The 26,950-nt window shown below is 45.0% G+C and overlaps 1 protein-coding gene across 1 annotated transcript; it reads right to left on the bottom strand.

The window, feature by feature from the left end:
* Positions 1-6,063: 6,063 nt before the first annotated feature.
* bmp3 (bone morphogenetic protein 3) lies at positions 6,064-17,529 on the bottom strand (the record flags this gene model as incomplete). Its single annotated transcript, XM_079250898.1, has 3 exons — positions 6,064-6,255; positions 11,325-12,208; positions 17,253-17,529. 3 exons carry the CDS (start codon positions 17,527-17,529, stop codon positions 6,064-6,066), a joined length of 1,353 nt encoding a protein of 450 aa, XP_079107024.1.
* Positions 17,530-26,950: the final 9,421 nt, after the last annotated feature.

Genomic DNA, 26,950 nt, shown 5'->3' with positions numbered 1-26,950 from the left:
TGAGTCAGTTTTAGAATTTAAACCGGATTTGATCAGAAACAAGTGAAGACATCTCAACCTTCCAAACAAAAAGACGCTTTATCTTTGCTTTAATTAATTACTGCTTCTGCTTTGGTAAATACGCTTGCAGGCAAGTTACTCAGGAATAGAAATTAAATGTTGGCCAAGAACAAAAAGCTTTATCTCAGTTGGATTAGTATCGTTCGTCTTTATACTGTTTTTACATTCCTTAATCAGCTGCTGTATCTCTTTATGAGGTCTTCATCGTGTTGTTTTCACACTCGTTGGGTTCTCATGTTGGCTCCAGATGTGGTTTGTGAAGAAATCAGCAGTGATTAAATGTGCAGCTTGTTTTTGGCTGCAGCAGGAAGGTGTGGTGGAGGAGATATGTGCCGAGACGACGCTGCAGAAAAGCAACCTGCAGCTGCTTCGGCAGCACCAACGCACCTCTTCATGCTTCGCTGCTGAAAAGCATGAAGAGTCCGGACCAGCAGTACGAGTCCCAGCCCCTCCACTGACACATGAAAACACAAACACCTCCTCCTCTGAAATTATAAAGTGCGAGCATCTCGCGGCACGGTGCCTGTGCTGAGGAAATATTTACCCTTTTGAAGCTGAGTCAACTCTGCGGTTTCCAGGCTCTTAAAGAGAGTTCTGCTCGGCCGGAGGTGTCGATGATGCGAGGAGGAACAGCAAAGAGGTCAACCTGAGCAGAAAACCTTCAGGCTTTACTGTGAAGAAAGCTTTAAGCTTGTTTTCCTTCTTTAAATATGTAAGATTTACAAGAATTTTACTGTAGCGTGTGTGTGTGTGTGTGTGTGTGTGACTGAGCGATTGACTTTGTAAATATCCCACCATCAGTAAATGTGTGTATTGACTGCTGAATGTGTGTGTCCAGTATGCTTGGCGTGTGTGGATGTTCCTGAAACTCTTGAAAAGTTGTTGTGTTACGGTAACAACTACTGATTTGTGAACATAACCTTTTGCTGAAAATGTATTTCAGTTTTGTGCAAATAATTAAAACCATGTTGTCCAGAGGGGGCGTGTTAATTTCCAGTCCTTACTGCCTCCACAAGGAAGCATCGCTGTCCTCTCAGCATAACTGCACAAGTCATATTTTGGCTAAATTGTGATATCTGTCTAACTTTACCCTCCTAAGATTGCTAACTGACTGAGTCATTGCGCATAAAAACTAAAAATACGTCTTATTTATGGTAACGATATGCTGCATATAGCTAGATGTCTGAAATGATGCTGCAGCAGCCTAACTTTACCTTTTCCCACATCTGCTTAGCAGATTGATGTGTTGTTTGGCCTGTGGCTGAACCCAACAACCCGTGCAGTCACACAGCTGCTTCTAAATCAGCATTATTTGTCACCTTCTTCTCCATATTTCAACCTGCTTAGAAACCTAATTTGTCCTGTTGGTTATCGAACGTGGACAGCCACCAGCACGCTAACGCTTGACAGTGATAGAGGAACTTTAAAATATGCTGCTGTTAAGAGTTTAAACCAGGCTATCCAGAGCTGAAATCTGAGGAAACTGAAGAGGAAAGCGACCCTGGATGTTCCTGAGAAACAGAAACCTGAATCAGAACCTGAGAGAAGCGTCTGACTTCAGCTGATCCAGTTCCTGCTGGCCGAAGCCTCATCAGAAATGGTCTCCATGGAAGGCAGGCGGTCAAGAAGCCATTTTTATTGAAGGCAAACATGGAGGAAAGGCGGCGGTATGTTACATGACACAAGAACTGGACTGAAGATCAGTGGTAACAGGTCTGATGGAGGGCTGGATCCACCCCAGAACCTGGACCTCAGCATTATAGACCCTTTTTTGTAATATATATTGACGCTAGTCCTAACTATCATAGGTGGTCAGAAGAGTTTGTTAGCATTTATTTTGTCATTGAACGCGGATTATTTTCGAAATTGCAGTGAAATTATTTACATCGAAGCAGATTTGAAGAAGCTGAATGAAAGATAATGATTAGAGATTGCAAAAGGTCATGTCAACCTGCACAGGAAGCCTGTAAAACACCTCTAATCCCATTTTGGTCGGCTAAACCAGCCCACCTTGCTGGGAAAGTAAATGGAGACGCCATGAAGCAGGGGACAGATCTGACATCAGTCGTCTTCAGGAGGATCTTAAACATGTGACGACCGTCTCTTCATGCTGCGCCCACAGAGGCAGGCAGGTCATCTGAGCCTTCCAGGCTTTGGATGGAGGAACCGGCCTCAGTCAGAGACCTGCAGCTATCTTGCCGTTTTCTGACATCAACAGACTAAGATCTGTTTCTATTCCTTTGAGGACTGAAGGAAATACTGATTTATTTGTTGTGTTTGGCTCAGGAGTGTTTGCTCCAAAACGTCCAAAGTTGGAGTTTTACAGAAAGAAAACGGGCCTATTTCAGCCCGTACACAGGGACAGACTGGACATCTGGGATAGTGGCCATTTTCCTGCTGGCCTGACGGGTTTTTATTGGTCTCGCTGGTTCTTAAAACTCAGTAGATCGCTGGCATTTCTTCGCCCAAAACCGATGAAAACACGACTTTTCTCCTGTTTGAATGGAACAGTCAAACACGCAACAAGTCTCTGGAATCGTTCTAGTTTTCCTGATGAAGACGCCTCTCTGTGGAGATTTCCATCAGGCTTTCTGACCTTCTCAGCTCATTACGTGTGATGCATGCAGAAATTATGAAAATCATCTATTGAAGCAAAGCGGGATCGTCTGGACAGTGAACAAAGTCAGAAACATCCTAAGAAGAACTTTGGGAAGTTTCTGGAAGAACCCGGGGAACCGTTCCTGGAGGATGACTGCTTAAAGGTATGCATGTAAGAGTTTCAAAATTTTCAAAATAAATTAACTAACAAAATAACTACAACCATAATTAGATATTTTTTTTAACATGTAGGTTCTAGTCTGTCCATATTTGATGCGTTATTAAATTACAAGTTTAATTCATGACAAATGACAAAAAGCACTTTTTATTTTTTTCACTGGTAGGCAAACATTTAAGAAAGGTCTTTGTCATTAAATAAACCTGTAATTTAATAACACATCAAATATGGACAGACTGGAACCTACATGTTTAAAAAACTGTCTAATTATGATTGTAGTTATTTTTTTAGTTAATTTATTTTGAAAATATTGAAAATCTTACATACTCCACCTTTAAAGAAATGCTTTTCTGGAGCGTTCAGACTGTTGAAAAATAAATAAAACTCCTCCAACCAAATATTAACGCTGCCTTAATTGCTATTTTATTTACTTTAGCACACTTTTCAATAAACTGCTGCAATTATTCTCCATTTTCCAGATATTATTAAAAAGAAAGGAGGGATGGCTGAAAAGCGTCGTGCAGCGTTGCATTGAGGCGTTGCATCTCTGACTGCCGTCTGGCTGCTGCGCTCTAAGTGTACGGTCACGTTACAACAATGCAGTGAAAGCAGAACATTTTGGTTCATCATTAAACTGTCAGTGTTACAGATGTCTGCATATATATCAAGAAAGAGTTGACAGATGTGAGTCTTGCATACTTTTATTCATTTCTTTGAATGCTTTGGGAGGAGGGTCAGAACTCAGAGGAGGGAGACCTTTCAACAATCAGCAGTGACAACTGTCCATCACAGATACAGAGACCATCGTCTTCCAGAGCTTCGGCCTCCCTGTCCCAGCTCACACCTCCACCAGATATGCCACATACAGAAAATAAATAGATGCCTGTTAACCGTCTTTTCCACATACAAATATATTTTATGAAGCTTTTTGTACAAGCACTTCTTTTTTCTTTCTTTTGTTTTATTTTTACCGTCAGTTAACATTTACAAGACAAAATGGAGGCATGAGGATGAGGAAACTTCTCTTTTATAAAACCTGTAGTTTCATAAGCCAGACCTGCATTGTGCCCCCCCCCCCCACCTGTCAGCAGGCATCAGGTCTGCACAACCAAAGGAAGCGACTGCGTTCTGTCGCGTGCATCTCTGAAGAGCATGTTGGCACGAGACGAGGAGGCGCAACTTAAAAACACGTCAGTACAAAATATATAAAGTTAAACACTCTGCCTGTAGACAGACACACCATAAATGACTCTGCAATATCAAAACAGCAAATTATTTGAAATATATTTCTGAATACTTCCATCATACTTATCACAAGAATGTCACTTTGTGTAGGCTATTAGTTCAGTACTGTAAAAAATCTCAGCTGCTTGCGTCAGCTGAGCTTCATTCAGTCATTCAGACCAATCAGAAAGCAGGAATCCATCCATTTACCAGGCACTTGTATTCCAGAGGCGTTAGCAGGTTCCAGCAGTGAGCTATATACAAAACAATGTACAAATCTATAGAAAAAAATACTACTTTGCTGCGATATTAAAGTCTATTTGCTCTGAATAAATATTGGCTTTAATAAAACGGTACAATAACACACAACTTACTGTTACAACACATTACCTGTGTTTCCAGGTGTGCACGTTGTTCTAAACGTACACGTGAACAACCAGCACACTCCTTTACTTTGTGTTTTCCTGTCAAAGTCTTTAAAAACAGATCAGCTCATCAGTTTTGGTTTAAAAAAAGGTAATTTCCTGGCTAGCATGTCCATGTGGCCCAGTTGGCCAGTCCCCATGTCCGCCTGCATCCCATACGGGGCTGACACCCCCCCCGCCCCCCCACCCCATGCATCCCATGTGGGCTTCACAAATGGAGACTAAAACCAAACAGGACCAGCAAAATTTGGCCGGTTCAAGCCCACCCCCACTCGGTCCCCACATTGCCCAAACTGAACCCTTAAGGGCCCCACATGGCCATGCTGCTTGGGATATGGGGCCTACGTAGGTCCTGTGGGCCCTCGCTGAAACCCAGTCAGAACCAACTTGACCCCCATATGGACAAACCCACGTCTGACCTTCATCTTCAGCCCAGACTGAACCCTTATGGGCCCCACATGGACATGCTGGTTGGTGAACATTTTAAACCACATTGTGAAGGACTTTGTTCCAGCAGCTTCCTCACTGGTATTACTGACATATTTAGGTCATGATGCCATACCGCTTCCGGATGAGAGTCCGATTTTTGCTCATCTCAAACCTGCAACATCTTAGTAAGAAAAGCAGATAAAACCAAAACCGATGAGCCTTAAAGACACGTTTCCTCATGACATCATGCTGATTTATCCTAATGAAGACACGCCAACAGCCCTTTTGGAAGCAGTTTCTTATTTTTATACGAGCTATCCCTCATGTTCACTGGAGTAAAACGATTTCTCCTTAAAATCTCAGATGTTGACACCAGTAAAAAGTAGCTTACTCTCCTGCATATAATAAACTCTTAAAATGTGGATACTGTACAACAGTGAAGGATTGAACTGAACAGGAACATGGAGGGTAAATCTATCGTCTACGTCACAAGTTTGGCTTTGGAATCTAATATAATCCTCTATAGCAGCCAAGCCAATAACAAAATCCTCTCATATAGTGAATAACACAGTGATATTACAGACATAAATACTTACACACGGTAACAAAAATAAGACCATGCAAGTGCGAGCAGAGGTGACTGTGGTAATGAATGAAGACGACTCCGAGGTTTGAAGGAAAGAAAGACGAGAGAGCCCCCCCCCCACTAATATACCCGCCCATGAAGCATCAGTCCAAGCTGAGATGAGTTTTTCTGCAAAACTGAATCTTTCCTCTCAGTTTTTGCCTCTTTTATGGATTATTGTTGAGTTGACAGCGGCATCCACCCTCCTCCCAGCCACCAGATAACCGAGCAGCGATGATGCAAACGAGGAAAAGCAGAGGTGCTGGTATAAAAACATGGAGAGTTCCGGTAATCTTTCCCTCGGTCGATCCAGTTCTTCCCGTGAACAGACCAGTCGTCCTCTTCACCTGGAACAACAGGCAGCGCTCTTCTCCAGTGCAACAAGGGAAGTGGAGTTCAGTGGATGTGTTTATAAGAGCGAGTGTGACTGAAGGAGAAGTTTCTGGCTGCATGTGTTCTTGCTTTTGTTTAGTGTGTGAAATGAGGTGCAGGTGAGCAGGAGTAGATGAAAACAAACAACAGAACTACCGGCAGGCACAGGAATCTACAGCCATGTTGGGGTAGACTTTCAGCACCACATTCTTGTCCTCATCGAAGAAAAGGATGCTGAGGGAGGACATCTTCTCCGGGACGCAGCAGGGCTCGGGGATGCCTGGTACCACCCCCACAGCCCGCACTATACTCTGGATGGTTGCATGGTTCGAGGGCTTCAGACCCTAAAGGGACAAAAAAAACAAACAAAAAGTCCATTAATACATCTAAAGTCATTTTCACTGAGTAAATGAATGCAATAGCTTTGCAATGTCTGATTAACTGGAAATATTCCTCATTTGTGATCCTGCTTTGCTTGTCTTTTATCCTTTTTTTAATTCCATGAAATTTTAGAAGCAACTTTACCATTATTTGTCTTACTAACGCTCAGATCAGATACCAAGGCAGCGCCGCAAGGATGGGAAGTTCAGGTCTTTTTAAAGTAGAACTATTATGTGCATTTCAGGCTAATTTATTTTTATTTCTGAGACCAGAAGGGCTGGGATTGATGGAGTTATTGTCACAAATGGCTTTATTTACTTCAGACCGACCCTCTCCGTAGGCTGTCAGATCAGCCTGCGGGCAAAACGAGTGGATTGAGATTCTTCCGCATTAAGCCCCGCCTCCCGCCACTGCACTACATCGGGAGCGCGCACCGCACCTGCTTTCACCGTCATTGTAACATCTCATAAACAGAAGGATTAGGCTCATATGAACTCAATAAAAAAACAAAATACAATGTCAACACATAGCATCCAGCCCTACATGTTGGAACCTGAATCAGAGCCTGAAAACGAAGTGGAAAACAGCAACCCACAGCAACGAATGCAGCAGGATGTCTCTCTTTGGTAAACTCACCAGCCATCGTTGGAAATAACTTTATCCCACGTTTTCCACCCGCCTGATGTATTTGTACATGCCCTTGTTAACCAGTAGAAGGTAACCAATCACCGAACCTTATCCCCCGGGACGTCACAAGGATTTCCAAGTAGAAAATATTCTCTAAAACGGCGCGTTTTTCGTCGCCATGGAAACCGAACGGAGAGAGTGCTGGAACTCAAACTCAAACTCAAACATGTGTTTAGGTGATAAAAAACAGTGTCGTTCACATGTCTGATGAGGATTCAACACTGTAACACTGTAGAAAGCTCAGAAAACTCCAAATACCATAATAGCACCCCTTTAAAGATCAGACTCTTCTGACTCGGCTCTCAGAAGAATCGACTCTTTCAGCTCCCACGTGGCTCTTCATTTGGGTTCACTCAGAGTTTCTATATTATTCTAATTTGGCAATTATAAGTTTTTTATTTGTAGGTAAGAAAGACTTATTTTTGAGCTTTTTATATGATCAACATAACGTCCAAACAGGAGGACTCACTGTGTTTTTTGTGTTTAGTTAAGATTATTTTTCATTTGATATTTAATGATAACAGGTATTTATAAAGATGATATTGGGTTTCTGTCACAAGACAAGCTTTGATGTTACACACCGGACCTTTACATATATTAGTTCAGAAAATTTAAAATATTCAGTCTTAACCATGTATACCAAATTCCTAAACCTCACCAAACATTTGTAAAATTAGAGCTGAAAAAGTGATGGAAAATTAAAAAAAATCTGAAGTCTGAACAAGCAAAAACTAAAACTCTCTGAGCGATTTTTAGTGTGTTTTGTGTTCAGCATTTTTGCACTCAGACTGCCGGTTTTCTTGTGGATTTTTGAGTTTTTACGCACAGAACGGGAGGAAGAACCTTCTGAGTTATGGAATCAACTTCCAGTTTGGTTTAGGATGTAGATATGCTCCTGTTTGTTAAAGTTTATGGTTGGGACTGGTTTGGTGGCCATTTAGGACCATTTATGCTCAACGCAGAAGATGGATTTCACTGCATTTAATTTAGTCTGTTTTCAAGGCCATTTTCTACACGTGGAACAGAAAACGGAGCAATACCAACAAAAATCATGGGGGGGGGGGGGGGGGGCAGCGTTGAGCTTTATAGCTGACATACAACCAGAGAAAGGAACAAACCAGAGAAGAAGAAGAGAAACAGGAAGTAGACAATATACAAACTGGTCAAATAAAAAAACACCTGAAGAAGAAGAAGAAGAAGATAAGAACAGGAAATTTTTTTTTTGCAGTTTTCTTCTTCTGGTGTTTTTGGATGGTTGTTAAAAAAGTTTATAGCGGTGCTTTACCATTACCAACCACGGTCAAAACACAGACGTGAACTCAAAACTCATCCCCTGTTGGATGAATGGAGCATGGAAGTATGAGGGCAGCGATCTATGACAACGGACATCCCCATTTATGTACTGGACCTTCAGCCCTCCCTTTAGTTATGATGTTATAAGCCGAGGCTGCTGGGTCACACCCATAGACTGTATATAAAAGATGGGCGGAGCCTCCGTGACGTCACCCGTAGGTTTCTGAAGAGCTGAATTGAAGCTCGGTGGGCGGTTCCTACCATCGCCATCTTGGCAGGGTCATGCGTGTCGTCTCGCCCAGAAAATACAAATATGGATAAAGAGGTGGAGCTGAGAGGGGGGCTGTGAGCGTCATGGTGGATGATTGACATCAAGCGAACTCCAAGCTGCCAGTAGCTAACAGCTAACCGTGCTAACCTGGAGATAACAGGAGCTAACCAGCTAACGGAGGTAAGTGGGCTAAAGCTAAGTCACGTTGTTAACTTGCTAAAAACCGCGGTTGTTCTACGTTCTTCTTCCTTGAAGCGGGAGATCGGGTACCTGTCAATCAAAAAGACACGCCCCTAAATATGCCAAATTTTGAGATTAAATTACTTTTAAACGGGCGAGTTATAAAAAAATTCAAAATGGAAACGAAAATGGATTTTTGAACAAGGCTGTAAACGTGTTTATTTCTGCCGTAAACATGTTTATTTCTGCTGTAAACATGTTTATTTCTGCTGTAAACATGTTTATTTCTACTATAAATATGTTTATTTCTGCTGTAAACATGTTTATTTCTACTATAAACATGTTTATTTCTACTATAAACACGTTTATTTCTGCTGTAAACATGTTTATTTCTGCTGTAAACATGTTTATTTCTGCTGTAAACATGTTTATTTCTACTTTAAACTTGTTTATTTCTGCCGTGAAGTTGGTCTTTTTAACATGGGAGTCTATGGGGATTTGCTCTGTTTTGCAGCCCCTAGTGGATGAAGGAGGAACTGCAGTTTTATGCACTTCTACATAGGCTTCACTTTTAACCGGCGGAGGTTGCTGCTTGGTTGCACCCGGTGATTCATGACACACCTACCTGTACTCACCTCTCTTCCCTCGCCATAATATATATGACATTACAACAACATCAGCTTGCATTTCCCTTTTTCTTTAGTATTCTAAAAGTTTCCTTAAGCAATGACTTTTATGAATAAATTTCTATCAATAAAACTGGACAAATGTGGATTAAATGAAGAATTTGCTTTAATTTGATTTTGGTCTGATCTCAGTGTATTTAAAAGACCCTTGAAATGACTTTGTCATGATTTATCACCGTTAAAAGATCTGGTTTTCTGTGAGTGCATCAAGCGTCATCACAACACCTTAATGCTGGTTTCTCATCAGCTCACACACCTGTTTGGCTGCTTCATGTCTCCAATAACTGACAGGCCTTTTCCCCACAACCCCCCCCCCCCTCCCAAACTAGACAGAGCTTCTTTTAATTGAAGCTATTTAGCATCTTCTGACAGTCTAACCTGACAAAGCGGCATCACAGGCTTGTCTGAGTGAGCAGAAAACCTGCAGGGGAGGGAGGCGGTTACCTCCTTCTGGGACTTATTACAGCCAACTACAAAGAGCGGCGACTCGGCTTTAATGAGTTAAGTTGGTGGAGTTTGGACATTCCAGCCATCTTTAACATACCTGTGATGTCGTCCCGTGACATCACAGGGATTTAAAGGAGCTGATCTCAGTGTCTTTGTGTATGTTAAGGTGTAAAAAGCACTGGTGGTGCAGCCTCCACCCTCCACCTTCATGATTAGTTTGCCTTAAGCAGCGTTAAAACAAGGTCTTGCTGTAAACCGTCCTGATCTTGGTTGCTTAGAAACGCTGTTGTGGACAAAATGAAGAAGAGTTTTGCAAGAGCTTCTACAATCAAATAGGGGTGTATTTCAGACTCTTCTGATGTTCATGGTTTCCAAAGTAAAGAGCAACCATGAACTGATCGATGCAGACAGTCAGACATTGTCACAACCCTGCACAGACGAAGCTCAGTGGTTCAAACATGCAGACTGTGCTGTAATGGCTGCCATAGTCTCAGCTCTGGTGTCTGGTGTCCTGCAATGTGCACTGGATCCCAGCTCAATGCAACCACCCAACAAACCGTGGTGGAAAAGTCCAGTTACCTGGAAAGACCTGGAAAAACTGCCTTTCTGCAGAAGCTACATGGATAAAAGCTGACTGGATCCACAGGCTCATGCCTAGTCAGTAGGCAAGAGGATATTTGTTTTAAAATAGTCATTTAGCAGATTTGGATGATTTCCATTTACTCACTTCATGGACGAGTTTAAAAATGTGATTTTTCCATGTGAAAAATAGATTCAAATGATAAAATAAATGTAGACGGATACACCTGAACTCGCCTCTGAGTGGAAATGGTTTTTAACGGTCAGCAAGTGGACAGGAATCATTTCTGGATTAAAGGATTAAAAACCGTCAATGTGAAGAAGTGGAGGTGTGATTTCATCTGGAGCACAACATGACTCTCCGTGTTGACCTCCATGTCGACCGGCCGGTCCGGCTGCATGTTCGTGTAAATCGCCGCCTCCTCTCTCCTCTCACAGCCCTCCCTGCCTTGAAAAGGCAGCAAAATGGCGGAAAAGGAAACTAAACGTTCACCTGAAGACGACGAGGATCTGTAAAAACAACTACGATGGTTGTCAGAGCTGGATTTACATCGGTGTTGTATTTTTGCAGTCGGACTTGGAGCTCGCTCTTCTTCTTCTGTTAGTCACTACATAGATGCCACAAGCTACTTCGACACGTTCATTTGCAGATGATGCCAGAAGGGGGAGGTAGACTTTAGTTTGGTCTGCAGGAAGTGCAGGAAACTTTGCGGTGAAACGATCTTGCTTTTTAATTTGAGCAATCAGACAGTCTGTATGTTAGAAACCTCCAGGTTGGGAACCACTCATGATCCATTTGACTGAGGACACGTTGCAGTTGGTTTGAGACCCCTAAAAGCAAAGCGATCCAACTCCCCCTGTGGACAAGAATAAAAGCTCAGACTCTCACCTTCGGCATCGGGAACTGACAGGACCCTGAGCAATAGTAGGCATCAAAGGACTTGGGTGATATAATCCACTCGCTCCATCCAATGTCGGCAAAGTCCACCTTCAGGTATCTCCGAGCGCAGTTCCTGGGCTCGTTCCACTGCTTCTTCCGCGCCTTTTTGATAGTCTGCTCATCGAACTGCAGAAGAGGCATCTTGTGCCTCTGATTTTTGCGTGTCTTTTTCCGCGGCTGACGGGTCTGCTTGTTTTCAAAAGGCTCATACGGACTCGTCTCGTCCCACCCGGTCGTCTCGTACGGATACTCAGGGCCGGGAAGTTCATTGTTCTGCAAAGGCAGAAGAACGTTCACCGAGCGCTTGTGTCTGGGCCGCGGCTGCTCCTGCTCGGTGTTGTTTCGCTCTCGCGGCACCGAGGGGCGCCTCTGGAGAGTGGCCACCACGCTTTCAGGCTCCGAAATGGCAGAGTCGTTGGCGTAAACCAGGATGTAGGGCGAGCGGTCCGACAGGAGCTTCTTCCACGGCTGGGGTCCTTGTGAAGCAACGTCGATCCCGATGAGCAGCTCGTCGTGGTGTTTGGCCTGATTGACCACACGAGTGATGTCCTTCCACTGCCACGAAATGAAGTCCCTGTAAAGAGTGGACACGTTGATCTGAAAGTGTCCAAGGCTCCTCATCTTGTTGTCTACAGAGGCGAAACTCCAGATGACCATATGGACGTGGCTGTGTCTGCGGGGGCCATGGCGCCAACAGTTTTTGGACCTGGAGCAGCCTCGGGTGCTGTTCTGAAGGTCTCCGATGTAATAATGAAGCGTAGCTGACAGAACGTCTTCTGACTTGGTGAGGGAGGTGAGGTTGAAAACCTGCAGCTGCTTCTTGTTTATCGTACCTGTGTGGATAAAAAGTGACAATATTCAGACCATGAAAAAACAGTTGTACATCATTTCAGTCATCACCAGGAATAAAACATAAAAAGCATCAAGGTTAAGAAGTATGAATAATTATTGTCTTTATGCAGACTTTCTGTCGTCCTGTCAGATGTGCAGATTTATAAGCATCTAAAAACTGAAACTGTGGAATTTGGTGATTCTAATCAAAATTTCATTGTTCTTTTTCACTCCATTTAATCCACAAAACACACTTTAAGTGTTTCGTTGCAAGATAGACGTATCATGAATCCCATCTCAGCAGAAACACGGTTTAAGACGACAACGTCCACTCCTCTCCAGTGTCGTGGCAGAAATCACATGGATGAACTTGTCCAACATGTCCCAGTTCTGTGTAAAAGTCCTGAGCCACCCTTTATTTCTTCATCATCTGCCTCCAGTGAGTCTGACGTTCCTAAAACTGGTCTTAAACCACAGCACTTCAGTGTTCTGAAGTCTTTCTTTGGACATTTTCTGCTTTTTTCGTCCTCCTTTTTAGTGACTTATGAGTCATTCGAGCATGAAAAGGCTCCAGACTGACGAGACGAACCAGTTCGTCTCAGAAAACTCTGAAAAGAACCAGTTTAAGTTGAGTCTTTTGGCTTTTTGTTACTAGCAATGTGAAAGGGTTAAAAATGAAATAAAATCCAGCAAAGACCTGAACCAGGACCAGACAGATGCATCTGGACCTTCAGTTGATCCATTTACTATTGGGCCAAAAACTCATCAGAAATGGTTTCCATGGAAACATGGATGTCTAAAAGCCATTTAAAAGGAAAAAAAAGGCTGAAGTATGCAAAACCACGAGAACTGGGCGGAAAATCAATAACGACGGGTTGGATGTAAGGATAGATCCTCCCCAGAACCAGAACCTGGACCTAAACAAGCAGGATGGAGGGATAGATCCTCCTCAGAACCAGAACCTGGACCTAAACAAGCAGGATGGAGGGATGGATCCTCCCCAGAACCAGAACCTGGACCTAAACAAGCAGGATGGAGGGATGGATCCTCCCCAGAACCAGAACCTGGACCTAAACAAGCAGGATGGAGGGATGGATCCTCCCCAGAACCAGAACCTGGACCTAAACAAGCAGGATGGAGGGATGGATCCTCCCCAGAACCAGAACCTGGACCTAAACAAGCAGGATGGAGGGATGGATCCTCCCCAGAACCAGAACCTGGACCTAAACAAGCAGGATGGAGGGATGGATCCTCCCCAGAACCAGAACCTGGACCTAAACAAGCAGGATGGAGGGATGGATCCTCCCCAGAACCAGAACCTGGACCTAAACAAGCAGGATGGAGGGATGGATCCTCCCCAGAACCAGAACCTGGACCTAAACAAGCAGGATGGAGGGATGGATCCTCCCCAGAACCAGAACCTGGACCTAAACAAGCAGGATGGAGGGATGGATCCTCCCCAGAACCAGAACCTGGACCTAAACAAGCAGGATGGAGGGATGGATCCTCCCCAGAACCAGAACCTGGACCTAAACAAGCAGGATGGAGGGATGGATCCTCCCCAGAACCAGAACCTGGACCTAAACAAGCAGGATGGAGAGATGGATCCTCCCCAGAACCAGAACCTGGACCTAAACAAGCAGGATGGAGGGATGGATCCTCCCCAGAACCAGAACCTGGACCTAAACAAGCAGGATGGAGGGATGGATCCTCCCCAGAACCAGAACCTGGACCTAAACAAGCAGGATGGAGGGATGGATCCTCCCCAGAACCAGAACCTGGACCTAAACAAGCAGGATGGAGGGATGGATCCTCCCCAGAACCAGAACCTGGACCTAAACAAGCAGGATGGAGGGATGGATCCTCCTCAGAACCAGAACCTGGACCTAAACAAGCAGGATGGAGGGATGGATCCTCCTCAGAACCAGAACCTGGACCTAAACAAGCAGGATGGAGGGATGGATCCTCCCCAGAACCAGAACCTGGACCTAAACAAGCAGGATGGAGGGATGGATCCTCCCCAGAACCAGAACCTGGACCTAAACAAGCAGGATGGAGGGATGGATCCTCCCCAGAACCAGAACCTGGACCTAAACAAGCAGGATGGAGGGATGGATCCTCCCCAGAACCAGAACCTGGACTTAAACAAGCAGGATGGAGGGATGGATCCTCCCCAGAACCAGAACCTGGACCTAAACAAGCAGGATGGAGGGATGGATCCTCCCCAGAACCAGAACCTGGACCTAAACAAGCAGGATGGAGGGATGGATCCTCCTCAGAACCAGAACCTGGACCTAAACAAGCAGGATGGAGGGATGGATCCTCCTCAGAACCAGAACCTGGACCTAAACAAGCAGGATGGAGGGATGGATCCTCCCCAGAACCAGAACCTGGACTTAAACAAGCAGGATGGAGGGATGGATCCTCACCAGAACCAGAACCTGGACCTAAACAAGCAGGATGGAGGGATGGATCCTCCCCAGAACCAGAACCTGGACCTAAACAAGCAGGATGGAGGGATGGATCCTCCTCAGAACCAGAACCTGGACCTAAACAAGCAGGATGGAGGGATGGATCCTCCCCAGAACCAGAACCTGGACCTAAACAAGCAGGATGGAGGGATGGATCCTCCCCAGAACCAGAACCTGGACCTAAACAAGCAGGATGGAGGGATGGATCCTCCCCAGAACCAGAACCTGGACCTAAACAAGCAGGATGGAGGGATGGATCCTCCCCAGAACCAGAACCTGGACCTAAACAAGCAGGATGGAGGGATGGATCCTCCCCAGAACCAGAACCTGGACCTAAACAAGCAGGATGGAGGGATGGATCCTCCCCAGAACCAGAACCTGGACCTAAACAAGCAGGATGGAGGGATGGATCCTCCTCAGAACCAGAACCTGGACCTAAACAAGCAGGATGGAGGGATGGATCCTCCCCAGAACCAGAACCTGGACCTAAACAAGCAGGATGGAGGGATGGATCCTCCCCAGAACCAGAACCTGGACCTAAACAAGCAGGATGGAGGGATGGATCCTCCCCAGAACCAGAACCTGGACCTAAACAAGCAGGATGGAGGGATGGATCCTCCCCAGAACCAGAACCTGGACCTAAACAAGCAGGATGGAGGGATGGATCCTCCTCAGAACCAGAACCTGGACCTAATCAGGCAGGATGGAGGGATGGATCCTCCCCAGAACCAGAACCTGGACCTAAACAAGCAGGATGGAGGGATGGATCCTCCTCAGAACCAGAACCTGGACCTAAACAAGCAGGATGGAGGGATGGATCCTCCCCAGAACCAGAACCTGGACCTAAACAAGCAGGATGGAGGGATGGATCCTCCTCAGAACCAGAACCTGGACCTAAACAAGCAGGATGGAGGGATGGATCCTCCTCAGAACCAGAACCTGGACCTAAACAAGCAGGATGGAGGGATGGATCCTCCCCAGAACCAGAACCTGGACCTAAACAAGCAGGATGGAGGGATGGATCCTCCCCAGAACCAGAACCTGGACCTAAACAAGCAGGATGGAGGGATGGATCCTCCTCAGAACCAGAACCTGGACCTAAACAAGCAGGATGGAGGGATGGATCCTCCTCAGAACCAGAACCTGGACCTAAACAAGCAGGATGGAGGGATGGATCCTCCTCAGAACCAGAACCTGGACCTAAACAAGCAGGATGGAGGGATGGATCCTCCCCAGAACCAGAATCTGGACCTAAACAAGCAGGATGGAGGGATGGATCCTCCCCAGAACCAGAACCTGGACCTAAACAAGCAGGATGGAGGGATGGATCCTCCCCAGAACCAGAACCTGGACCTAAACAAGCAGGATGGAGGGATGGATCCTCCCCCTAACCTGGACCAGAACATTTATGAAGCAGTGTGGGATCATGTTGAGAACTGAACAAAAGGCAGAACCATGCAGAGAGTTTTGGAAAGAAGCCTGTAGAACTGCTCCTGAAGAATAAGGAAATAAAAAAGCTGGTCAGGATCAGGGATGTCCAGCTCCGGCCCTTAAAGCCCACAATCCTGCAGGTTTTCCATACATTCCTGCTCCAACACACCTTACTCAACTTCATTGGTTGTTGAATCTTTTTAAAAAAGAGCCAGGTGTGTTGGAGCAGGAATGCATTGAAAACCTGCAGGACAGCATCAGTCCAGACTGACTTTAGACACACCTGATTTTCAGGATTCAGAAAAGAATCAAGCTGATCAAAAATAGACTTTTAAGAAGCTGTAAAAACACTGTTTGTGCCTTTTAGAACCTATTTTCACTTCGTATTTGCATGTTTTGATAACTCCCAGCAACAAGTTCACATTGTTTTTAAAACATTTGGCCATCCTGGTGACACAGGACTGTTGCACATGTGTTTTGGGTGAAATGGTCCTTTAGCTGATGAACTGCAACATGCAGCTTTCAGGCGACAGGAGGCAGCAGGCTACAACCTAACAAAGCTAAGCTGCAGTAGGAGCTGACTGTCCTCAACAGTCTACAGGTGAAAATGACCCAAACTGCATGTAGGAATTTAAATGACAGGAATTAGAAAATGCATAAATAAAAATAAAAGAATAAAAAAGTAGGAAAAGCTCCGTGACTGCAGGAGTTCTCAGTGGAAGCTGCAGTTCTGCTGCAGGTCTGACAGACAGCTGCCAGGTTCTGGATCAGAGTAAAAAATGAGACAATCTGAGAGTAAAATCTGAAGATGTCTCCAGATGACGGAGTCATGATGGGGTCTGATGGGACTCTCCTCCTGGCACGTGGAAACCAACAGGTCCATTTACCAGGATCAACAGGTGGATTTTCGTTTCAGCGCAGAAAGAACAAGCGAGCAGAGTGTGGAGAGGTTCAGAGTGGAAAACAAACCCAGAGCTGCAGAACTTTTCCTCCTGACTGAAAACTTTCTCTTATTACAGTTACACGCAAGCTGTGCTCAGCAGTAAACATGCAGAGATGCTTCCAGATCACCTGGATATCTCTGACATTTCCTCTACACCATGTCACGAGGAGCAGTAACAGGCGCGCAGCTGTGGACACCTACCCCAGTGCGCTTTGAAGCTGCGGACCGTGTTGCCGTCCCGGAACGGAAACCCAGCGCGGTTGTACTTGGCGTAGAGCATCTGCATGTGCTCCGTCATTGTATCCTGCAAAAGCGCGTCCTGCTCTTCCTTTGGTGGGAACTTTTTATCCACCGAATGCGTAAAATCCACCTTCCGCCTCTCGGGGACATGGTCCGTTTTCAGCATGGCGCAGTATCCAAGGCACAGATGGCTCCATCCGTACAGCAGCAGCACCACAAAGCCAGAGTACAGGGCCATGCTTTCAGACAAAGTAAAGGTAACTGCAGGAGGGAAGAACTACAGCTGTGGGCAACTTAGCACGTCTCCAAAAGTGTCCCCCTATTTCCAAAAAGATAAACCATCATCTAAGGAGTCCTGTGTGTGGAAGTGACAGGCTACCATCACCTCTGACAGCAGTCAGGACGGGACAGGAATGCGTCTTATCCAAACTGCCTTTAGGCTCTGATTAGTTCTGATCAGCTATGCAACAATCAGCAAATGGCAAAAAAAAAAAAGAGAAATTTCCGGGGAAAGGAAGGAGGTGTGAGAAATCTGGAGCTCAGAGTTGATTTCAGGACCAGCAGTCAACCGTCCCCCCCGTCTCAGCTTTCATTGAAGGTAAAGCATGTTGTGCTTGGTATTATAGGGCTTCAGAGACCAGCTGGGTATTCCTCTCTCTCTTTCACACACACGCTCAGTGAGGGAGTGAGAGAGAGAGAGAGAGAGAGAGAGAGAGAGAGAGAGAGAGGGGGGGGGGGGGGGGTGTTCCTGTTCAAAATGCCTTTACGCACATTCAGCCTGGGGACAAATCATCTCCTTATCAACAGCGGGGGGGTCGCATGATTTCAGTCAGATAGCCCCAAAACACAAATATTTTCTTATCAAAGGACATTCCATGGATTTATTGGACCGTTTTGAAGAGGTAAACTGCTGCCACAGAGCAGCCCCTCCGTGCGTAATTTCTGCTCCGCAGAGCTGTGCGTCTGGGCCGCGTGCTGAATGCAGCGGCTTATTGTCGGCATTAAAGGCTTTCTTCCCTATTTAGTTTAGTTCAATGGAGTTAAGCACACACATCCTGTACCATCACGGTCCGATCCGGATGCTGTACTGCTCCCCGCCTCCCACAAAACAGCCCATCAGGCGGGGTTTGAACACCCCACCCAGTCGCCCTGCACCCCTCCTCGCCACTGGTCCTCTTTCAGGGGCACTCGGGAGGAAATGATTAGGACATTTCCCCGCCCTGGACATCTGATGGCAATAATATTAGCATGAAATGTCCTTCATGGCACCGACATGCTGGTTTAACTGGGAGGAGATGAGCAGCAGAGCATCGGGACCAGTTACAGCTAAATGTCTGCAGAGTGAAACCAGACGGAACTCAGAGCTAATCACTCAGTCAGGGCAGTTTCCACCACACCTGTAGTCCAGGAGGCAGAGCGAAGACACAAAAGACACGCTATGACTGCAGGATGTTCCAAATGACACAGCTTTACGTACTCACTCAGGAACTGAATTTACAGGATCAGGTCTGGCTTTTCCCACATTCTGTTCTTTCAAATCCAACTTCAGATATTCAGTTTTCACTCCTCCTCCCCCTTTTAATTCACACAGTTCTGTTGAAGTACCTTTAACAGCTTCACATCACCTCTTGATCCATCTTTCCTTTTAGGAGAGACGCTGAAGCTGTGCGGCACAAGTCGGTGAACAACCAAAGTCACGTCTTCATGGATGCTTCACTGGGTTCAGAGCTTTTCACTCTGCTTAGAGTCACTGTCAAGGAAATGTTGTCGCAGGCTGAGACTTCAAAAGTTATTCAACATTTAATAAACACAAGAAAATTACACTGAATTCCATTTTTATCTAGTTTGGGAGGCAGTGATGACCAAAATGGACGCAGCAACACTTAAAACAACAAATCCACTCAAAACGCAAACGGCAAGTTTTACACAAAATGGGAGGAAAAAAATGCCATTTACAAAAAAGCTACAACGCTGTTATCAGCACATTTTTTATTACTAATAGAACATAAACAACATCAGCTGTTGAAAATGAGACATTTGAGCATTTAAATGGAAAACATCCATCACCAGAACTGGACAATAGAAGATGGAGAAACGTTGCTGGTCTGATGAGTCTCCAGTTCAGCTCCACATCCACATGGTAGGATCAGAATCTGCTGGAAACATCATGATGGATCCATCCTGCTGTCAGGATCAACGCTTCAGGCTGCTGCTGCTGGAATGGTGGGGGGAGGTTTTCTGGTCCCAGTTTGGTCCCCTTAGTACCAGTATGACCTGGTTTAACCTCCACAGCCTACCTGAGTCCTGCTGCTGACCATGTCCATCCCTTTCTGAGCACAGTGTAGCATCTTCTGATGGAAACTTCCAGCAGGATGATGCACCATGTCACAAAGCTCACATCATCTCCACCATGACGATGAGTTCACTGTCCTCCAACGGCTCCACAGTCACCAGATCTACATCCAGCAGAGCAGCTTTGGGAGGTTCTCATCATGATGTGTGATGCTTCATGTCAACATGGAGAAGATCTCTGAGGAACGTTTCCACCTTGTTCAATCTGTAACACCAAAAATTAATGGAGCTTAGGAGGAAAAAGGGCGTCCAGTCCAGTATATTAGTGAGCAACAACATAACATTTAATGTTATGAGTACCTTCATGTTGGGTTTGCTGCAGAATAGGGCTGGGCGATATATCGAATATACTCCAGATATCGTGGCTAGTCCCCTGTGCGATATAGAAAATGCCTATATTCGTCATTTTCGAGTATCCTGTTGTCACGTAGTTGTTTTTAGCTGTGGGCGGGGTTTCCTCCCTCCACCTCAACTCTGCACCGCTTTGCACAGAGAGTTAAATCAAGTGTACATAATGTGAGCTACGTGCTACATCATGAGAGGCAGCGTGTTGCAGCTTTTCTAGCAGAGAACTCGGGGAGCAGTAGCAGCACGAGTTACAAAAAACGGAGGAGGAAGAATTTGTTCCAAAGAAAAACAGTACAGGATCCAACATTTGCCGGTGGTTTGGATAACGGAGAGACGATGTTGACCAAACAACTGTCATGTAAAGTATGTCGCAAAAATGTGGCCACAAAAGGTCATAGTACCACAAATTTAAAATGACATGTTTCTGCCGCTGCTTTAACTGTTCAATAAATACAGCTTTGATCAATTTGTTTAGTTACAATTTCATCCTTTTGGCATGAATGTTTAAAATCAGCAATCCATTATGTTTTAATGGAGACACAAAATCATCTTACTGATGTGATAGTATGCACCAAAGCATTCATTCAAGGCTAAGGTAAGTATCGAGATATATATCGTATATCGTGACAGGCCATAAAAATATTGGGATATTACTAAAAGGTCATATCGCCCAGCCCTACTGCAGAGCTTCCATCTCTGTAGTTTAAATGTAGATCTTCATGAGAAAATGATGATAAAATGACATTAAAAAAGAAAACTTCAGGTCAAACTGAGCCTGTAGTCTCCCTGCCAGTCAGAAACCCATTTAGTGTAAATCCACCTCTTTACCTCATGGTGTGTATATTGGGGGCAAGTCAGGCCTCAAACTAATAAAACCATGCTTCAGTTAAAACCCCAACAGCTTAAAAGGCCAATAAAAGAAATGAATGTGGATTCAACCATTAAACTGAAATTTTATTGTAAGAATAATTTCTGTTTACAGACACAAGATCTTCCTGAGTGACTGTGGGATGAATACTTTTATTTCTGTAGAAATGGTTTTCTACAGAGTTAAAAAACTCACCACAATTACCCGACCACATCGATGAACCGCGGACCGTTCCCATTCACCCTCGGAGGATAGAAAAGGAAGAAGAAAAGTCATGTTGCTTTTTAAAATCTCTGACATCTTCCTTTTCATCAACGTTCATCCACACAGATCCACGCCTAACACGCACACACATGCAAGAATCACACCAGCACGACCCGAAACCAGACTCCTTCCCCAAACCCCGGCTTTTCCAGAACCAGAACCCAGAAACCTCATGCAACCACGCGTCTCAGTGACACAGACGCAGCCGGTGGAAGGCTCGCGGCATCAGGAAGGCTCGGCCGCATTGGAGGGAACTGGTCTGGTTTTCTGCTTGAAAAGAGTTTCAAAGGTCGGGGAATGTCCTTCTGTCCCTTCCTTTAGTTAAGAGTTGAAGGATTGTTTTAAAGATATTTTCGTGATGCAACACAAACATACAAAACTAACATCATAAAACAAAAAACCTGAAAATCCCTGAACCACAACTCTGAATTCAGCCTCAGACGCAAGATGTTGATTATCATCTGTCATTTCCATGGTACAGGTAGAGGCGCTTGTCTTGTGACCTGATGGTTGGCGGTTTGAGTCCTGGTCCCCTACGCTGCTGCAGCCCTGAGGGCTGTGACTGTTCTCTGAAGGGGGGTCCCAAGTCCGGATAAAGGCAGAGCGTTGCATCAGGAAGGGCATCCGGTGTAAAACACGTGCCGATGATTCGCTGTGGCGACTCCTTCAGAAGTACGCTGGAAGGGAAACAACATTTCCAGGGTACAGGTGTTCTCTGCATGTAAGCCTGAAATGGAATATGAAGAATAGAAAATGGTCTAACTTAGACTCCAGTAAATGCTGAGTGGGATCCGGATCTGCATCTGGATCCAGAAATGTTATGAAGGACTCTTCCTCATTGCCAGGTAGAACAATTTTCAGTAGATCTGCATAAAACTCCACAATAAATGGTGAGAAAATCCAGGAGAAATCCCAACAGGTTTCCAAGATATCAAAGATGGATGTGGATGCCAACAATATTCTGGATACTACCATCCACAACAAGAACAGCATTCTGGATACGACCATCCAGAACAGGAACAACGTTCTGGATACTACCATCCACAACAAGAACAGCATTCTGGATACGACCATCCAGAACAGGAACAATGTTCTGGATACTACCATCCACAACAGGAACAGCATTCTGGATACGACCATCCAGAACAGGAAAAACATTCTGGATACTACCATCCAGAACAGGAAAAACATTCTGGATACTACCATCCAGAACAGGAACAGCATTCTGGATACGACCATCCAGAACAGGAACAACGTTCTGGATACTACCATCCACAACAAGAACAGCATTCTGGATACGACCATCCAGAACAGGAACAACGTTCTGGATACTACCATCCAGAACAGGAACAACATTCTGGATACTACCATCCAGAACAGGGACATTCTGGATACTACCATCCAGAACAGGAACAACGTTCTGGATACTACCATCCAGAACAGAAACAATATTCTGGATACTACTATCCAGAACAGGAACAATATTCTTGATACCACCATCTAGAACAGGAACAACATTCTGGATATGACCATCCAGAATGGGAACAACATTCTGGATACTACCATACAAAACAGGAACAACATTCTGGATACTACCATCCAGAACAGGAACAACATTCTGGATACTACCATCCAGAACAGGAACAATGTTCTGGATACTACCATCCAGAACAGGAACAACGTTCTGGATACTACCATCCAGAACAGGAACAACGTTCTGGATACTACTATCCAGAACAGGAACAACATTCTGGATACTACCATCCAGAACAGGAACAACGTTCTGGATACTACCATCCAGAACAGGAACAACGTTCTGCATACTACCATCCAGAACAGGAACAACGTTCTGGATACTACCATCCAGAACAGGAACAACGTTCTGGATACTACCATCCAGAACAGGAACAACGTTCTGGATACTACCATCCAGAACAGGAACAACGTTCTGGATACTACCATCCAGAACAGGAACAATATTCTGGATACTACTATCCAGAACAGGAACAATATTCTTGATACTACCATCCAGAACAGGAACAACGTTCTGGATACTACTATCCAGAACAGGAACAATGTTCTTGATACCACCATCCAGAACAGGAACAACATTCTGGATATGACCATCCAGAATGGGAAAACATTCTGGATACCACCATCCAGAACAGGGACATTCTGGATACTACCATCCAGAACAGGAACAATGTTCTGGATACTACCATCCAGAACAGGAACAACATTCTGGATACTACCATCCAGAACAGGAAAAACATTCTGGATACTACCATCCAGAACAGGAACAACGTTCTGGATACTACCATCCAGAACAGGAAAAACATTCTGGATACTACCATCCAGAACAGGAACAACGTTCTGGATACTACCATCCAGAACAGGAACAACATTCTGGATACTACCATCCAGAACAGGAACAACGTTCTGGATACTACTATCCAGAACAGGAACAACATTCTGGATACTACCATCCAGAACAGGAACAACATTCTGGATACTACCATCCAGAACAGGAACAACGTTCTGGATACTACCATCCAGAACAGGAACAACATTCTGGATACTACCATCCAGAACAGGAACAACGTTCTGGATACTACCATCCAGAACAGGAACAACATTCTGGATACTACCATCCAGAACAGGAAAAACATTCTGGATACTACCATCCAGAACAGGAACAACATTCTGGATACTACCATCCAGAACAGGAACAACATTCTGGATACTACCATCCAGAACAGGAACAACATTCTGGATACTACCATCCAGAACAGGAACAACGTTCTGGATACTACCATCCAGAACAGGAACAACATTCTGGATACTACCATCCAGAACAGGAACAACGTTCTGGATACTACCATCCAGAACAGGAACAACATTCTGGATACTACCATCCAGAACAGGAACAACATTCTGGATACTACCATCCAGAACAGGAACAACGTTCTGGATACTACCATCCAGAACAGGAACAACATTCTGGATACTACTATCCAGAACAGGAACAATGTTCTTGATACCACCATCCAGAACAGGAACAACATTCTGGATACCACCATCCAGAACAGGGACATTCTGGATACTACCATCCAGAACAGGAACAACATTCTGGATACTACCATCCAGAACAGGAACAACGTTCTGGATACTACCATCCAGAACAGGAACAACATTCTGGATACTACTATCCAGAACAGGAACAATGTTCTTGATACCACCATCCAGAACAGGAACAACATTCTGGATATGACCATCCAGAATGGGAAAACATTCTGGATACCACCATCCAGAACAGGGACATTCTGGATACTACCATCCAGAACAGGAACAATGTTCTGGATACTACCATCCAGAACAGGAACAACATTCTGGATACCACCATCCAGAACAGGAACAACTTTCTGGATAGTACTTCAGAATGGGAACAATATTTTGGATACTACCATCAAGAACAAGAACAACTTTTCATCACTGCAAGAGAACAAACGCCACAATACAGCCAAGACACTGTAGATTCCAGGGGCCTCATTTATTAAACTGTGCGCATCAATGCTGACTACAGGTGGCGTACATATGGAAAACAGGAAATGTGGCGCAAAAAAACTTCCCGATTTACAAAGCAGTGCGCATGCATGTCCCACGCCTGTTTCGCTTCATAAATCAGGATCAACACTAAATGTTGCGCACGTCTTGTCACGCCCACGTGATGGCCATAAAAGGTCAGGTAACACCCTGATAAATATTAATGACCTCATTTCCATGACGGTTCAGCAGGAAAAAAAGCCAAAGAGAGGAATTTTTTGGAACATGAGGAAGAAATTCTAATCGATGAGGTTGTAAAATGTAAAAGTATTTTATCTGGTGGAGATGGGATGGACATCACCACCACCAGAAAGACAGAGGAGGTCAGCAGGGCACAGATGCTGTCAGCGTCTCATCAGACCACCGGACTTATCCAGAAAGGACAAATAAAGTGGTCAGACAATAAAATGTAGGGAGAGAGGACATCTTGGTCCACAGGAGGAGGAAGGGGGGGCGGTGCCCACTCCCACAGATTAGAAGCTGGCGGGGAAATGAAGGAATCCAGAGATCCGCTGGAACAAAATGCTCCAGATGATGCTGGAAGTGCTTCATTCCTTTGTTTCAGATTATAAAATGAACGGACATAAATGAGACGTCTCTGACTCCAGTTTATTTACTGGGAACATACTGGTGTTCCTGTGTGTCCCAGCTGGGTTGCAGCGCTGCAGGTGTGGTCAGAGAGGGGGGGGCAGTGGTTCCACCTTGTGTCCTAGCTGCGGTGTCCTCGCAGAGGAACCAATAACTGCCATGAAGGAGGAGGTGCAGGAGATGGAGAGGAATAAACACCACCCTGACAGAAACCACACTAAAGATAAACTTGTGAATAAATGAGAATTCTCCACCTCTGATGTGTTGCATCACTTCTAGACGTAAAGCAGCAGCGTTTGGTTCCAACGTGATGGTTGGAGGTCGGGGACAACCGCGCTGGTCGCAGCTGAACGGGACACGTTACCATTTAGTAGCATGTTATGTAGCATCTCCACTATCTGCACACATCTGCAGCTGTACAACAGGTTTCCTCCTGGGCATGGAGGCACCTCCACCTGCCTCCATCTGCCCGATGGCCGCTACACCACGTCTGGCTGTGGAGAACATAGTTCTGTTCTGCGCTCTGGGTTGGAAGGAGTGATCAGCACCGACCTGTCAGTCACTTCCCTTTGGAAGGACGCCGGCTCGACTCCAGGGTCTCCATGTTCCATGTCCACCAGCAGGGACAGATAAGCCACTGTGCACCTTTACGCATTTGGGTGCATTTTATATCCAACCATCACTTCATGTTTTGTATCTGCAGGTCGGGAAAACACCCCAATCAGCCTGATGATGTCACGTCATTTTAATGCAATTATTCATTTAGAGCTTTATTTTTATGGCAGCTTCTGTTCGACTTATTGTGTGAAATGGTTTTATAACACGTAGAACTGCTTCGTTTCAGAACAGATCTTAGTGGTTGATGTTTTACGTGGTGGAGGAACAATATCAAATGTGCGTTTTTTTGGTTTTTTTGCAAATGCTGTTAATGTACGGCATTCTGCATAAAGGTTTATATTTGATTTTGAACGGATGTATCAAATTTCACACAATTTCTTTAGTTTTATTTTCTGCCTTTGGTGTCGCCGTTTACCGTTTCTCCAGATTTTGTGCGTACGCCGGGGTCGGAGTTGGCGTGGAGGTCGGGATGTTTTACCACCAAGTCGTGTTTTGATAAATCCCAAAAATTGACTATAATTGGCGTACGCCAGGTTTTGTGCGTGCGACAGCTTCATAAATGAGGCCCCTGATCAGTGGATCTGGAATCTTATAGTGGATCCATATAAGATGAACGTAGGACCAGAACATCGACTGGAAATGAGCTGCTTGGTGGAGGTCTCCACTTTTGTAGGGAATTTCTGGTTAAGTTTAAACCCTCCCAGAAGGATCAATCTGGTCATCTTCAGTCTGCTGTGGTGGACTCTGAGCCTGTAAGAGGAAATTATACTCCTAGCAAAGTAAAGATGGATTGCTCAGGGAAGTTTTGAGTGAATAGTACGAAGCAGAATAGTGGTTCAGGAGTTTTCCACTGTGTCAGTTCTCAGCTGTTTGCCATGACTGATTAAAGGCTTACCAAGTTACAGACAAACTGCTCTCCTCCATATCCAACATTTCTTTGGATGCACATCTTCATCTCATATGTTGTCTGACATCTACAATAATCGACCAGTTGCAGCTTACAGATACTTTCCTGCAG

The sequence above is a fragment of the Telmatherina bonti genome (assembly GCF_933228915.1).
Source record: "Telmatherina bonti genome assembly, chromosome: 13".
NCBI lineage: Eukaryota > Metazoa > Chordata > Actinopteri > Atheriniformes > Telmatherinidae > Telmatherina > Telmatherina bonti.
This window is presented reverse-complemented; position numbering and strand designations above follow the sequence as displayed.